General features: G+C 32.2%; 1 protein-coding gene across 1 annotated transcript in view; it reads right to left on the bottom strand.

Moving 5' to 3' along the window:
• Positions 1 to 544: 544 nt before the first annotated feature.
• LOC108744737 (ATPase WRNIP1) overlaps positions 545 to 13,613 on the bottom strand; it is a 15,253-nt gene continuing 2,184 nt past the window's right edge. The window contains exons 3-5 of the mRNA XM_018480641.2: positions 1,094 to 1,277; positions 717 to 962; positions 545 to 665 (exon numbers count right to left, since the gene is read on the bottom strand). Of these exons, the coding sequence (XP_018336143.1) occupies positions 592 to 665; positions 717 to 962; positions 1,094 to 1,277 (504 nt within the window). The 3' untranslated portion in view covers positions 545 to 591. The remainder of the gene's footprint in view (positions 666 to 716; positions 963 to 1,093; positions 1,278 to 13,613) is intronic.

The following is a 13,613-nucleotide window of genomic DNA, read 5'->3' as shown; positions in this document are numbered from 1 at the left end:
ATATCAAGTTTATCAATAGTTTTAAGTAATGATGTACTTAACGCAAGGTATATGTTCGGTCATCTTGCTGAAGCCATTTGAGAGTTCATACAACATCAATATAAGTTTTAAAAAAATGGGATTATGTTGTAAATGCGGCCTAAACAAAATAATTTAATTTTTATTCTGTCTATTGTACTTAGATTGTGCAATTTTGTTTTGGTGTTACAAATAAACAAACCATAAATCAACAGTAGTGTAAATAAATAGAATAATTCATGACCTAAGTTTAGTAATAATTTAATAATGTTTTTAAGTTCTTTAATAATTGGTGTCAATAAAGGGTTTTTATCGTTATCAGTCTAAGAAGTTAATTTTGTTAAACCCACGAACATTACAATACACGAATAGGTTACAGAAAAGGGAGAAGGACACTAGATGCAATATACATGGTAAAGACGGTCATTAAAGAAGGACAAATCTTTCTATTCTTTGCTGATATGAAGGCAGCCTTTGACTGGATAAACAGAAAGAAAATATGGAGTATAATATAATAAANTTATAAAATTTTATACCATGTTAAAATAACTGTATAACATAAAAGCCTTAAAACTACTCAAAGAAACACACATTTTCCAATCCCTCAGGCATACAGGATGTCTGTCCTGGTGTAAACTTTCCGTAACCTGCTCATTACAAACAAGTTATATTAAATTTAAAAAATTAGCCATACTTACCTAAGTTTTTCATTAACTTAGTGGGAGCGTTGCGAAGATGCAGTGGCACAAGCGGCTGTGCACCTTTCCAATTAGTTATCAAATTCTTGGCAGCCATCAAAGCAGTATCGGATTCTCTAGATTTAGGCGCACGGGCCAAATAAATGGCACATTGTGCAAGAAGACAATCAGCTTCTGGCATTCCTAATAATTGACATCCTTGCATAGTACTCACAGCTAACTGAAGAGCATTGGGATCGGCATTACCTGAAAAAACAATAATGAAAATACATTTTATATTGTCTATTACTAATTGTGATAAGTTTGTAGTCAACTGATACCGCTATTTTTACTTAAGGAATTAAATAATAGTAGTACAACAACGATAGTGCACTTACCTATGTCCTCAGACGCTGCCCTAACCATTCTTCTTGCTATAAACAAAGGATCTTCCCCGCTCATAATCATTCTTGTTGTCCAATATAAAGCTGCATTGGCATCGGAATTCCTAATGGACTTGTGAACTGCTGAAATTAGATTGTAATGTTCCTCTCCTTTTCTATCATATAATAGATGGGATTTCTTAAAACCAAAACAATTTTTAAGAATTTTTGTTTTGAAACAAATTACGAAGCAATTAATAGTAAAATGGTAAGACACTTGGTACAAATGTGTAAACTCATAAGGTTTATTTTATTCCATCATTTATAGCACAGTTTATAAGAAATCACACAAGAGTAATATAATGTCTGACCGACGATTAAGATTTACTTTTGTCTCTTTATAGGTTTACTTCCTCAGACCGTTCTACTTTGGACGGTGGCAACTATTGTCGGTGGTGTACAGCAGTTACTTCTAGAAAACATCTCCATGATACTCGTATAACGTACTAAAATGACAAACTCTTGTCTTAGCAGCAAGGAATAGGACTTTTTTATAAAGTTACGATAGCCTTTAAACTTCCTTAATTCGGTCCTCTCGCAAAATCCGTTCCTAACTGATAACGCCTACCTATAAACTACCTACTTGTCAAACTTAATAGGCCAAGCAGTTTTCAAGATACTGTGTTTAGTTAGTCAGTGAATGAGTGAGTGACGTTTTACTTTAATATACATATATAAAGGGCATCTAAAAATAGAGGAATAGTTTACTGTATGTTTCATTGATTACTATGTTTCTTTTGCGCTGTACAATACCTTTTACATCTTTTTTTTTATCTCTAACTATTCTCATATGTCCAAACGATTCTATTTATGTTCAATATGTAAAAGCTCAATGTTATACACTATTTCTGACCATATTTAAAAGGTACCATCTGAACTGAAGAGTGCATCTCGTAATAGTGCCACAACGTAAGGGGTGTAAAATGTATGCACAAAAACTATCCTAGTTAACAAGCCGTCAATGATTGAGAACAGTCGCCACTTTGATAGTCACATTATTTTATCGACCTTTATTATCGCATCCATCAAGTGATGAAACATGCTAATACAATTGTTGCCACTGTACGGAACACAAGAAGTTTGGCACCGCATAGAGGGGGTGAAGGTCAGTAATAATGATCAGTCGGCACTGACGAGGTCGTTTTTAAATTAATTTGAGGATTTTAAGGGAAAATTTGCGACATTTTGCATCGGAAAGTGGTAAATCCCCAAATCTCCTTCCGTTCCGTCGCGTTGTTTTAAATGACGTGACTGATCTCTCCACTATGATTGGTTCTGGATTTGAATTTGGACACGCAGGAATTTACACGGCGGGAATAATATTTAAGCCATTGGAGCTCGGGACCGGGACGTTTCGCCGGTAATTTCCTATTATAATTATTATAAACCGGTTTACCAGTAACATATATGGTTTCTGTTGGGTGAATATAGTTACTCCTGTAGTATTATGACGGGTGTACTTGCTTAAAAGAATTGTTGCTGCCTTTTTAAATATCTTATGTTCTGCTGGCTTCAGACTAGCAGAACAAAGTACTGATCAGTAGATTAAAAATAAATCTAAACGAATGAAAATGTATTGGAAAGTAAGTTGAATGCTAATTAAATGTGTTGATAAAAAAAAAATAAAAATGATTGCTACCTTTTTTTACTGTAGTTTATACCTGTTCTGGTAACTTCAGAGGAATTGCAAATGGGCACGTAGTTGCGGTGTGGAGATGATATGAGTAACATCGATCGAGATGATATGGTGTTAGCTATTAAGTAGTTATTTTTCAATTTAAGTGTTTGTTCAAAGCAGTGTTATTTCAAGTATTATTTAGATCAGATATCATTGTGTATTAATGAATTTACATTGAAATTGTTTGCGAAACATAGACAGTGGGCGCGGCGGAAAAGAAAAGTTAGAAGCGTTCGAAATGTGGTATTACAGGCGAATGATACGGTGGATAGAAAAAGGTTAGAAATGAAGAGGTATTAGAAAGAATAGGAGAACAGAAGACTCTATGGAAGTCAATAAGAAATAGGCGAAATAGGTTGGCAGGAAACCTTCTCAGGCATGAAGGTATAGTCACTAAAGGCAGAAGCAGAAGTTAAGAGGACTAGAGGTAGACCTAGATTAAATTATTGTTCGCAGATAGTTAAGGATGTAGGATGTTCTAATTTTAGGGAAATGCAAAGATTAGCTTAGAACAGGAAAGTGAAGGTACGTATCCAACCAGTCTTAGTACTGGTACCTTATGCTGATGATGAAATAGAAGCTAAGAGAAAACAGTCACAACTAAGCATAGTCCTCAAACATTTAATTTAACGATCAAGGGCATTCCAATTCCTATTCAAACGTGCGAAAACAGTATTATAGAAGATTGTACTTTACCTCGTTCATTCAATCTAGTAGTGTTCCTCATGTTGTAACTATTTACTCTTAAAGAAAATTCTGAGGTATAAGGTAATAAAAAAACCAGGCCATTTAGTATCTTATAAACTAATATCATATCGTTCAGACTATGAATATACTTAACAGTACATATTTCCAAAACGAGAGATCGACGAGTAGTCATGATCAGTCCACGCCAGAGGCGTAACGTCACCAGAAGAAGGCGAGCAGTACAAACTGAAGTGGCGCTCAATCAATGCGAATGCTCTTTTATTAAAACCCATAATTCAAATCACTTTATCGTTTTTTAAGGGCTTCCAGTAGAAACGGGACTGCCAGACGTGAACTAAGCCCTTAGTCGCACACCGTTTGATTTTTTTTGCGAAAAAAACCAAAGTTTCAAAGCAAATACTATCTATCTATATAAAAGCGCAAAATGCTGATTTCTCTCTGTTATTTTTTAAGAAAATTGTGATTAATTATACTGAAAACTGTATGTAAGTGTTTATGATGTAAGATTATCTAATTTTTTCTTATTCCTCTTCACACAGTAATTATTTAAAAGAGTATTTATTACAGACCGTACGATAATAAATTCGGAATTATGAAGTTTACATTCTGAGAAATTCAATAATTTTTTTTTTTTGAAAAATATTATAATACTACTGCTAATAGAAACATTTTTTGTTAAAAATATTTAAGAAATTTTTCTCATGGTCGTCTTGTAAAATTTTATTGAATATTAAATACACATGGAAAACTATATTTGTGATTTAGTCTTTAGGAAATTTAAGACTTTCATTGCTCAAATTTCTTGTCAGTGTCTTCAACAACAAGATCGTCTTTATATATTATGTTTTACTTGCATGTGTCACATCAAACTTTTGTTAATACAATATAACAACAGTAGCCTGCTAAGTAAGTAATTACTGGCATTTCTGGCATTACAATTTCAATTTCAAATTCAGTAAAGTCACATATGGGAGTGAACCAAACCGATATTGAACTACAGTTGCATCTTCAATTGACGGAATATTATCAACCTCATAAAACGAACACCTGTGAAAGCTCCATAACAATTAGATTTTAATGACATTAGCGATTGTATTCTAATTATTTTTTCGCATTCATAAAGTTGAATAGAAATATTGTACTACCCACTTGCTAACTGTCAATATTTTCTAAAATCTGTTTTCCCAATAAAATATAATTTATATTTAATTCTTCTAAACAATATTTAATAATTTCTAGCATAGCAAAGATCTTGAAGAAGATATCAATACAAGAAACTTTAATGGATTTAAAGAAAAATGTACTGTAATGCATTCATACAGAAGTGCTAAAACCAATAAGGAAAGTGTGTTGATTGAGGTACCATCAGAGTTATATAAACATATAAAAGATAATAGATCAAGAATTTGTATTGGATACCAGAATTGTAAAGCATATGATAACATAAATCTTCAACCATGTTATAAATGTGCACGATTTGGACACAGTGGAAGTAAATGTACCAACAAAAAAATATGTTTAAAATGTGCGGGTGATCACTACTCAATCAATTGCAAGAATACATCAGAATTGTGCTGTGCAAATTGTGTTTACCTCAACAAGCAGTATGCAGATGTGAAACATGTAGCCAATGACTCGCATCAATGTCAATTGTTAAAAAATAAAATTAAAAAGATACTATCAACAACAGATTATCCAATACCGCCTACATTACCAAAGTATCTCAGTAAAGTAGATGTTACACCATTGACACTTGCTACGACTGTTAATACTACGGGTGCTGTTGTCAGTCCGAAGAATTAATTTGATGGAAAATAATATAAATTTGATTAATCAAATACAAGAACAATATACTCAACAAGAAATAACTCTAGACGATTATTCCACCTTAGATAAGTATATAAAAGATAATAAAGAATATATACTATACGTTAATATAAGGAGTTTGAATGCAAACTTTCTTAGACTAGAAATTTTACTACAAAGATTGAAAGATAACAAACCTAGTACTATCATTTGCACTGAGACTTGGAATTTAGATTGCTATAAATACTTCGCACTAGACGAGTACAAAATTTACCACAATAATAGTAAAATCAATAAATCTGATGGAGTGGTGATCTATATTCATAACAGTATAGATGAAGATACAAATATAATTGAAGTAAACAAACTTAAGATACTTAACTCTTGCATAAAATTGGAAAATAATAAATCAATAGAAATCTCAGCTATTTATAGATCACATGATTTGCCGAAAACTGAATTTATTCAAAACATAAATGAATACATGAATATAAAGAAAAATACTAAAAACCATTTCCTGATAGGTGACTATAATATAGACCTTCTCACAATTGATAGCTTCATTCAAGAGCTATTAAGCATCTTACTAGAGAATGGCCACATTCCAGGTTTTCAGGGTATAACTAGACCATCTAATGATAACAACACTGGAACATGTATAGATAATGTATTCGTGAGGTCTGAAAACATTGGCATACGAACTGCAAAAATGATTAGCTCATTTACGGATCATTATCCGTTGCTCATATCAATTAACAAATTAAGAAATTTAAAACAGATGCAGAAATTCAAAATGATGGATTATAGAAAATTACAAAAAGCAGCTAAAGAAGAAAATTGGAATGAAATTTTTGTGATTGATAATCCTAATGTTGCGACTGATGAATTAGTCAAGAAAATAAAAAATTGTATTAATTTATCAGAAAAGATACAGAACTCAAAAAAATCACGTAAACAGTTACCCAGGAGCAGCTGGATCACAAAAGACATAATAATATCATGTAAAAATAAAGATGACCTATATAAAACGTGGAAAGCTGATCATAATAATGAGCAGGCCAAATTAATATACAAAAGGTACCTAAAAATACTAAATAAGGTAATCTTTGTAGCAAAACTAATGTATGATAAGGAACAAGTAAAAAAGAATAGTGATAATCTAAAAAAACTATGCAATTTTGTTAATATTAAGCTGGGTAAAAACTGCAAGGCAGATAATAATATTAAATATATATGTAATGATGATGGGTCAAAAATTACTGATCCTCTTCAAATAGCTAATAAAATGAATACTTTTTTCTGCAATATAGGCAAAGATTTGGGTGATAAAATAATTCGACCAGCTGCTACTGAAAATAGACTACCGCCAAGTAATATACACTCTATCTTCTTCAGATGGACGAAATTTCGCACATCCTATCTAAGATGGAACTTAAANCTTTTATGGTTTAGATGCTATTTGGTCTCATTCAAAGAGCTAAAATTATGTTTTTTTTCAAAAACAGTAGAATATCTCAAAAACTACTGGAGGTAGGTGTAGGGAATTACTAACACTGTATGTAAATTTAAACAAAGAAACATACCAAAAATGTAAAAATGTATATATAGGGTGTTCCATTTAAAATAACGAAGTTAGGTAGTGTCCAGAAGAGATGGAATACCCTGCATGACTGAATGTATTTTCTGTATATGCGCCATATGATTCCAGATCATCTTTGTAAAAACATTATTAAGTGTATAACAACAGAGTTATGGACGAAACCGCCCTAAGTGGAACATCCTGTATATATTGAAGTAATATTTTACAGCTGATTATTGATTTATTGTGTGAAGCAAAGAATTTGATTTTAGCTGAAAATAATTATAATATAATAATATAAATTTCTTTGTAATTTGAGTAACAATCCATTCTCAGACTGACACAAAGCCAGAATACTTTTTTCTGCAATATAGGCAAAGATTTGGGTGATAAAATAATTCGACCAGCTGCTACTGAAAATAGACTACCGCCAAGTAATATACACTCTATCTTCTTCAGATGGACGAAATTTCGCACATCCTATCTAAGATGGAACTTAAAAATGGAGGAGTTGATGGTATTATCGTCAAAACCTTAAAAGAACGTCAACAATATATTTCAGAACCTTTAGCATACATAATTAATACCTGTATTGATAAAGAGATGTGGCCTGATGCACTCAAAAGAGCGAAAATTACAGCCATTCACAAAACTAAAAGTAAAAATAACACTTCAAATTACACACCTATATCCCTAATTTGAAATCTGGCAAAAATCTTTGAAAAAGTCATCTACAATAGAATTATAAGTTTTGTAAAAAAACATAAAATAATTATAGACACGCAATTTGGTTTTATGAAAAATAGAGGAACCAAGGATGCAATGCAGCACATAAGTAATATAATATACAACAATCTAGATAAGAGTAATCCTATAGCTATAACTTTTCTAGACTTAGCCAAAGCTTTTGATACTGTTGATCATGATATATTACTTAAAAAATTATACAACTATGGCATCAGAGGCCTGCCTCATCAGTTAATGAAGGACTATCTCAATAACAGACAACAGCGTGTGAAGATCAATGGAATCATCGGAGAATATCAGGATGTAACCATCGGAGTTCCTCAAGGAACAATACTTGGATCACTCCTTTTCATATTGTATATAAACGATCTACTAATAAACATGCCTTTAAACTCGGTTATATCATATGCTGATGACACAGCTGTAATATCAACTGACAAAACATGGAGTGGGGTTGAAATAAAAATGAATAGGTATCTCGCTGCTGTATCAGATTGGTAAGCATTAAATAAGTTGTCCTTAAATACTGACAAAACAGTATATATTACTTTCGGCAATTATCGTGATAGTGTACCAAAAAATATTAATATACAAATTAACGAAACCAAAATAAAAAGAGTGAATGAATGAATGTAAATATCTAGGATTGATATTTGATTTTAATATGAGATGGGAAACCCATATTAGATATATTATTAGTAAGACAAAGTACTTGATCTTTATATTTCACAAATTTATTTATTTATTTATCTAAATTTATGTTAACAGAGATTCTAAGAATGATATACTATGGAATAGAGCATAGTATATCATTCTTAGAATGATATACTATGCTCTATTCCATTAACAGAGATTCTAAGAATGATATACTATGCTCTATTCCATAGTATCGCCAGCTACGGAATAATAGCATGGGGAGGTGCATATACAAATAATCTGGACATAGTCTGTAGTACGATGCTACATTTTAGGATTACGTATGCTCCAACAAAATCCATTTAAATATATGGATGTCTACTTGCTGAAACGAATCCCGGCGTAGCTAACCTCAACGTGATAGGCACGTTACCATAATCGAATAAAATAATTCGAAGTGGTCTGTATTCTGCCGAAACTGCCAGACGCGGATCGCGATTTCGATCTTTTTGGATCTCATCAGCGCGTCGCAGACCAACTTTTACCTGCTGTCTTAACAGTGCGTTTTAGAAAATACTGCAAATGGCGCAGTAAACGCCATCTGTANTCACTTCTTATTATAGATTTATTATATACCATTTTTTTTATAACCGGTCCAACGAACAGGTAACTACGTTTACCTCTGTTGGATTTACTTTATGTAAATTTACTGGTTTTTAAATAAATAAATAAATAAAATAAATATGGAAATTGTATGATGTAAAGTATATGTTTGTAAACTTAAACCTTTCGAAAACCTATCAAGCTCTTTCCAAAATTCTAACTAATTTAACATTCTTTGCAAATAAACTATTTTTGAATCATTAGCATGACAACTGATAGGTTCTTCGTATATATCTTTTAAACGTTTTCCTTTCAATCTGAAATAAAATTAATTCATTTTGACTGTTTACTAACTTATGTCATTTTTTAGGAAGTGTCCATTTGTTAATTTGTTATGAATTCATCAAAATTGTGAAAAGTAACATGCTCTTTATGCCTGTAACGAAAATCGCATTGAAGCGCGCTCGCGGCTCAAGCGATCCCCACTACGACCTCGACTATCCGTTGCATGATTTCGTTACATAGCAATTCGCATGAAACGAACTTACCCTACCGTGCGTAAAGAAGTTTCACTTCAAAAAAGTCGCGCCAAAATACACAATCACACAATGCCGTTACAAAACATTTCCAATTCGGTATACACAATGAAGTTATCGGAATTTTAACCGTTTAAATGTTAAAACATAGGGAAAACGACAGAACAATTCTCCCAGTACAATTTGTATATGCTATGATCAAGTATAAACCAGGTAAAAATTAAATGAGTTAAAACTAGGAGAAACCTGTAGCTAATGAATGCATAAAAAACGGGTGCAATTAACGGATTAACAGCCTTATTTTTTTTTCTATTGATTATAAACACTATACCCTATATATTTCCTATATTGTTCAGGTTTATGTTCAAATAAATAAATTAATAAAAATACTTTTTTTTATGAAATTTCATCTTTTTTTAATTAAACAATATTTTGTGTTAGTATTTATACATGTCAAGTGGATGGCATTCTTCTTACAGTGTCAAGTAAATTTTATATATAGTCTAGCAAATAAATAGTGAAATGAGTCACCAGCAGAACTGCAAACTGTACATGTGCATGCAAAATGAATGACATGAATGACTGACATTGTAAGTGTGGCAGGAAACGTAGAAAACCATTAGTGGAAAGAGGACATATCTATCCGTGACTTGTAAGCTTGTATGGGACTCCCCCGAAACAGCAAATCACAACACGGATACCCTTCAAGCCCTTTTGTTGTCCACGTATCCCATAACAATTCAGCATTGTATATCAAGTAAGGTGGGAGTAATAGCAATGTCATTAAGGATGTTGCGGATTTCAATTGATTACAGACTTATTCCGGCTATTTTGTACCCCTACAATAAATGCACTACTTCTTGCCTGGATCGTCCGAAACATTGGATTGGTAATAGTTGGAGAAGTTCTCAGGTGGAATTCCTTCCAGTATCTCACGCAGATTATTGGAATAGTCTTTAATTCATAACAAGGGGTCACCTTACTTCGTTTAACACAAATGTTGAAGGCAAATTGTTTTCAGAGGCATTGTGATGTCTTTTCAAAAAGCTATTGATCTAGTCAGGGCTCGGCAAATTGCCCTAGAAACGATTTTATTTATTTATTTATTTCCGGTTTTATCCAAATAATTTTCTGAGCATTTTTACATCTTATGGTGTTACGGGAAAAACGCAGTTGGAGCATTTGAATATACTGGTCAAAATTGCCTGTTCTTCTTTGGAAGTCAATGCTGCTTGCCCACCACTTTTATTTCTTGGGCCATAAAATCTATTATGAAGAGTACCATAAACCACACTGGCAGTTGCACGCAGAGACAAGACGCCATTTATGTCTTTGAGAGTATTTTCTGTTTATTTTTGTGAAAAATTTCCGTAACTTCTGCTACCAATCTGCAGTAATAAGAGCAATTTCACTAATTTATTCATATGGAGCAGTTGATTTGCAGGGACCAGGGTGAGATTGATCATCTGTTGGTTCGTATGATCCATCTCACCCCATTATATTTACGAAGTCATTATATACAAATAAAAACATTTACTAACCTATAAATTCAAAGGCAACCTTCCCAAAAAATGGAAGTATCTCCTTCTAGAGCCCACAGTGCTGAATAAGTGTGAACTATTTCCCAATTATTAAAAGTTGTTCACCCATAAAAATGAGCGACTTTTCACTGTTCACTTTGGCTCACTGTCAAAAATGGCAGAGTTCAACACCGTTCAAACCGATTAAATCAGCATGTGACATACTAGCACTAAAAATGCCAGTAACTTGGTGGGTGCAAATATCAACGTAGCGCTACAATTTGAATGTACTCGAAACAGTCCCGGGCAATCAATTTCGCCCTGTGAAATCAATCTCACCCCACTTCACGGTAAACATTTATATGTCTGAAGATCCACCGTTTTCGAGAAAAACATAATTAAGGTCCGGTTTGACCGTGTAATGTATAAAACGTAGAAGACGCTTGTTGTTTTTTCAAATGGAACACCCTGTATATTATTTCACTAGTAAACGTAAAATTGAATCCTACGTCGATTGATATAAGGATTCCCTATACCTATCTATAATAAAAATTTTTGAAAAAAAACAACATATTATTACGTTCTTAAATGCTGTCAGGTGTTTTATATTAGTTTCGATAGCCTTAAGATTTAAAAATGTAGAACGAACAGAACAATTATGCCAATTAATGCAGCACACAACTGAAGAAATCCACTTGAATTGGGTCTAATTCCCTGAATGTTCTTCTTACCCCTGCTTCTAGTTCTAGAGAGGTAACAACATACACCATACTTTTTACAAAAAAGTCGAGGGCCTTTAATTACAATCAGCAGACACAATCCTTCTTAGTATTCCTACATATCCCTCTCAATTTAAAGTTCCATTGTAAATTTCAAATATTCAATTATGCAGCATTACAGAGCGCTGCAGAACAATGTTTGCCTAATATGATGAAGCATTTAAAAACGTAATAATGTAGGCTTTTTTCAAAAATTTCTTATAACTCAAAAACTATTGCAGATAGGTATAGAGAATCCTTATATCAATCGACGCAAAATTCAATTCTACGTTCACCGACGAGATAATATATAGCGTGTTCCATTTGAAAAAAATACTTAAACATGTTAGAAGTTTTGTAACTTGGACACGACATTTTCAACATCCTGTATACATTTACATTACTAAGGGCACAATGCCAGATATATAGATAGGTACGAGATAGCTGATCACCCAATATGACGACGGCAGTTTCAAAATTAGCTGAATAATCCGCTATTTGACATGGGAATGTAATTTTCAGAAAACTCAAAGTATTCAGAAAACTACTAATTTTTCAGACAGAGTTGTATAATCAAAGTCGATCTAGAAACGTTAGGTGATTCTAAAAATGTCATGAAAAATATAGCATTCCAATTAAAATAAGCATGTTACATGTTCTTCGTTCTCACACGCACTTCTAGAAGGAATGTACACACCACCGATAATAATTTTATTATTTAGATACTATTTGAGGTTTCCTCAATTCCAGCACCTTTATTTCTGATGCAGTAACATCGGCGCAATTTTTGTTTTAGTAGCATGGAAGAGCACCATAAGAGACCCAATTAATTAATTAAATCCATGCTTTCTAAACATGATCCACCTACGAAATTTTTATTGGAAAGCCCTTTCAATACAACATATATTTCGACCCAAATATTATATGTGGGTAGAAGGGTATTTTCCTTTTCAAAAAATGGAAAAATAAAAAATGAACTTTAAACATATGTTGTAGAGTATGATAAAGGAGCTTTCCAGTAAAAATTTCGTAGGTTTATCATGTTTAGGAAACATGGAATTCATTTTAAAAAGTTATAAGGGTTGATTTTTCAAGTTATCTTTAAATTTTTTTATAAAAATATAACAATAAGTTACCTCTTTAAGTTATAAACAACATATTTTATGATCATTATTATATACGTAATTGTTAATGAGAAAAACAAAATATTCATGAAAAATATTTTTTAAATTTTACAGAAAGCCCAGGTACAGGGTGTTCCACCTAAGATGGTTTGGTCCATAACTAAGTTATTATACATTTAATAAAAAGAATGTTTTATATAAGTGGCCTGGATTCGTATGGTGCATATACAGAAAATACATTCAGTCATACAGGGTATTCCATTTCTTCTGGACACTACCTAACTTCGTTATTTTAAATGGAACACCCTATATACACATTTTTACATTTTTGGTGTGTTTCTTTGTTTAGATTTAGATAGACTTTGTTAATAATTCCCTACACCTACCTCCAGTAGTTTTTGAGATATTCTACTGTTTTTGAAAAAAAACATAATTTTAGCTCTTTGAATGAGACCAAATAGCATCTAAACCATAAAAGCTAAAAACCTGCGGTTTGGACAGTTCATTTTAGGACGAATTCCCGTAACCTTTTTGCTATGGCTGAAATGTGTACGTTATTCAAAGCAAGAAATATCGAAACCTACTTTTAACAATCTTACAAGACGAATAACTTTTTTTTTCAAATGGAATGACCCATAATAAATGTTACCGTTCGATGCAAAATTGAAAGCCCTTTCTACTGATATAAGGTTTTAAATACATTTTCGGTTTCTTTGTTTAAATTTATATAGACTTTGTTAATAGTTCACTATACCTATCTCTAGTAGTTTTTGAGATATT

Source organism: Agrilus planipennis, unplaced genomic scaffold (assembly GCF_000699045.2).
Source record: "Agrilus planipennis isolate EAB-ADULT unplaced genomic scaffold, Apla_2.0 scaffold46, whole genome shotgun sequence".
Taxonomy (NCBI): Eukaryota; Metazoa; Arthropoda; class Insecta; order Coleoptera; family Buprestidae; genus Agrilus; species Agrilus planipennis.
This window is presented reverse-complemented; position numbering and strand designations above follow the sequence as displayed.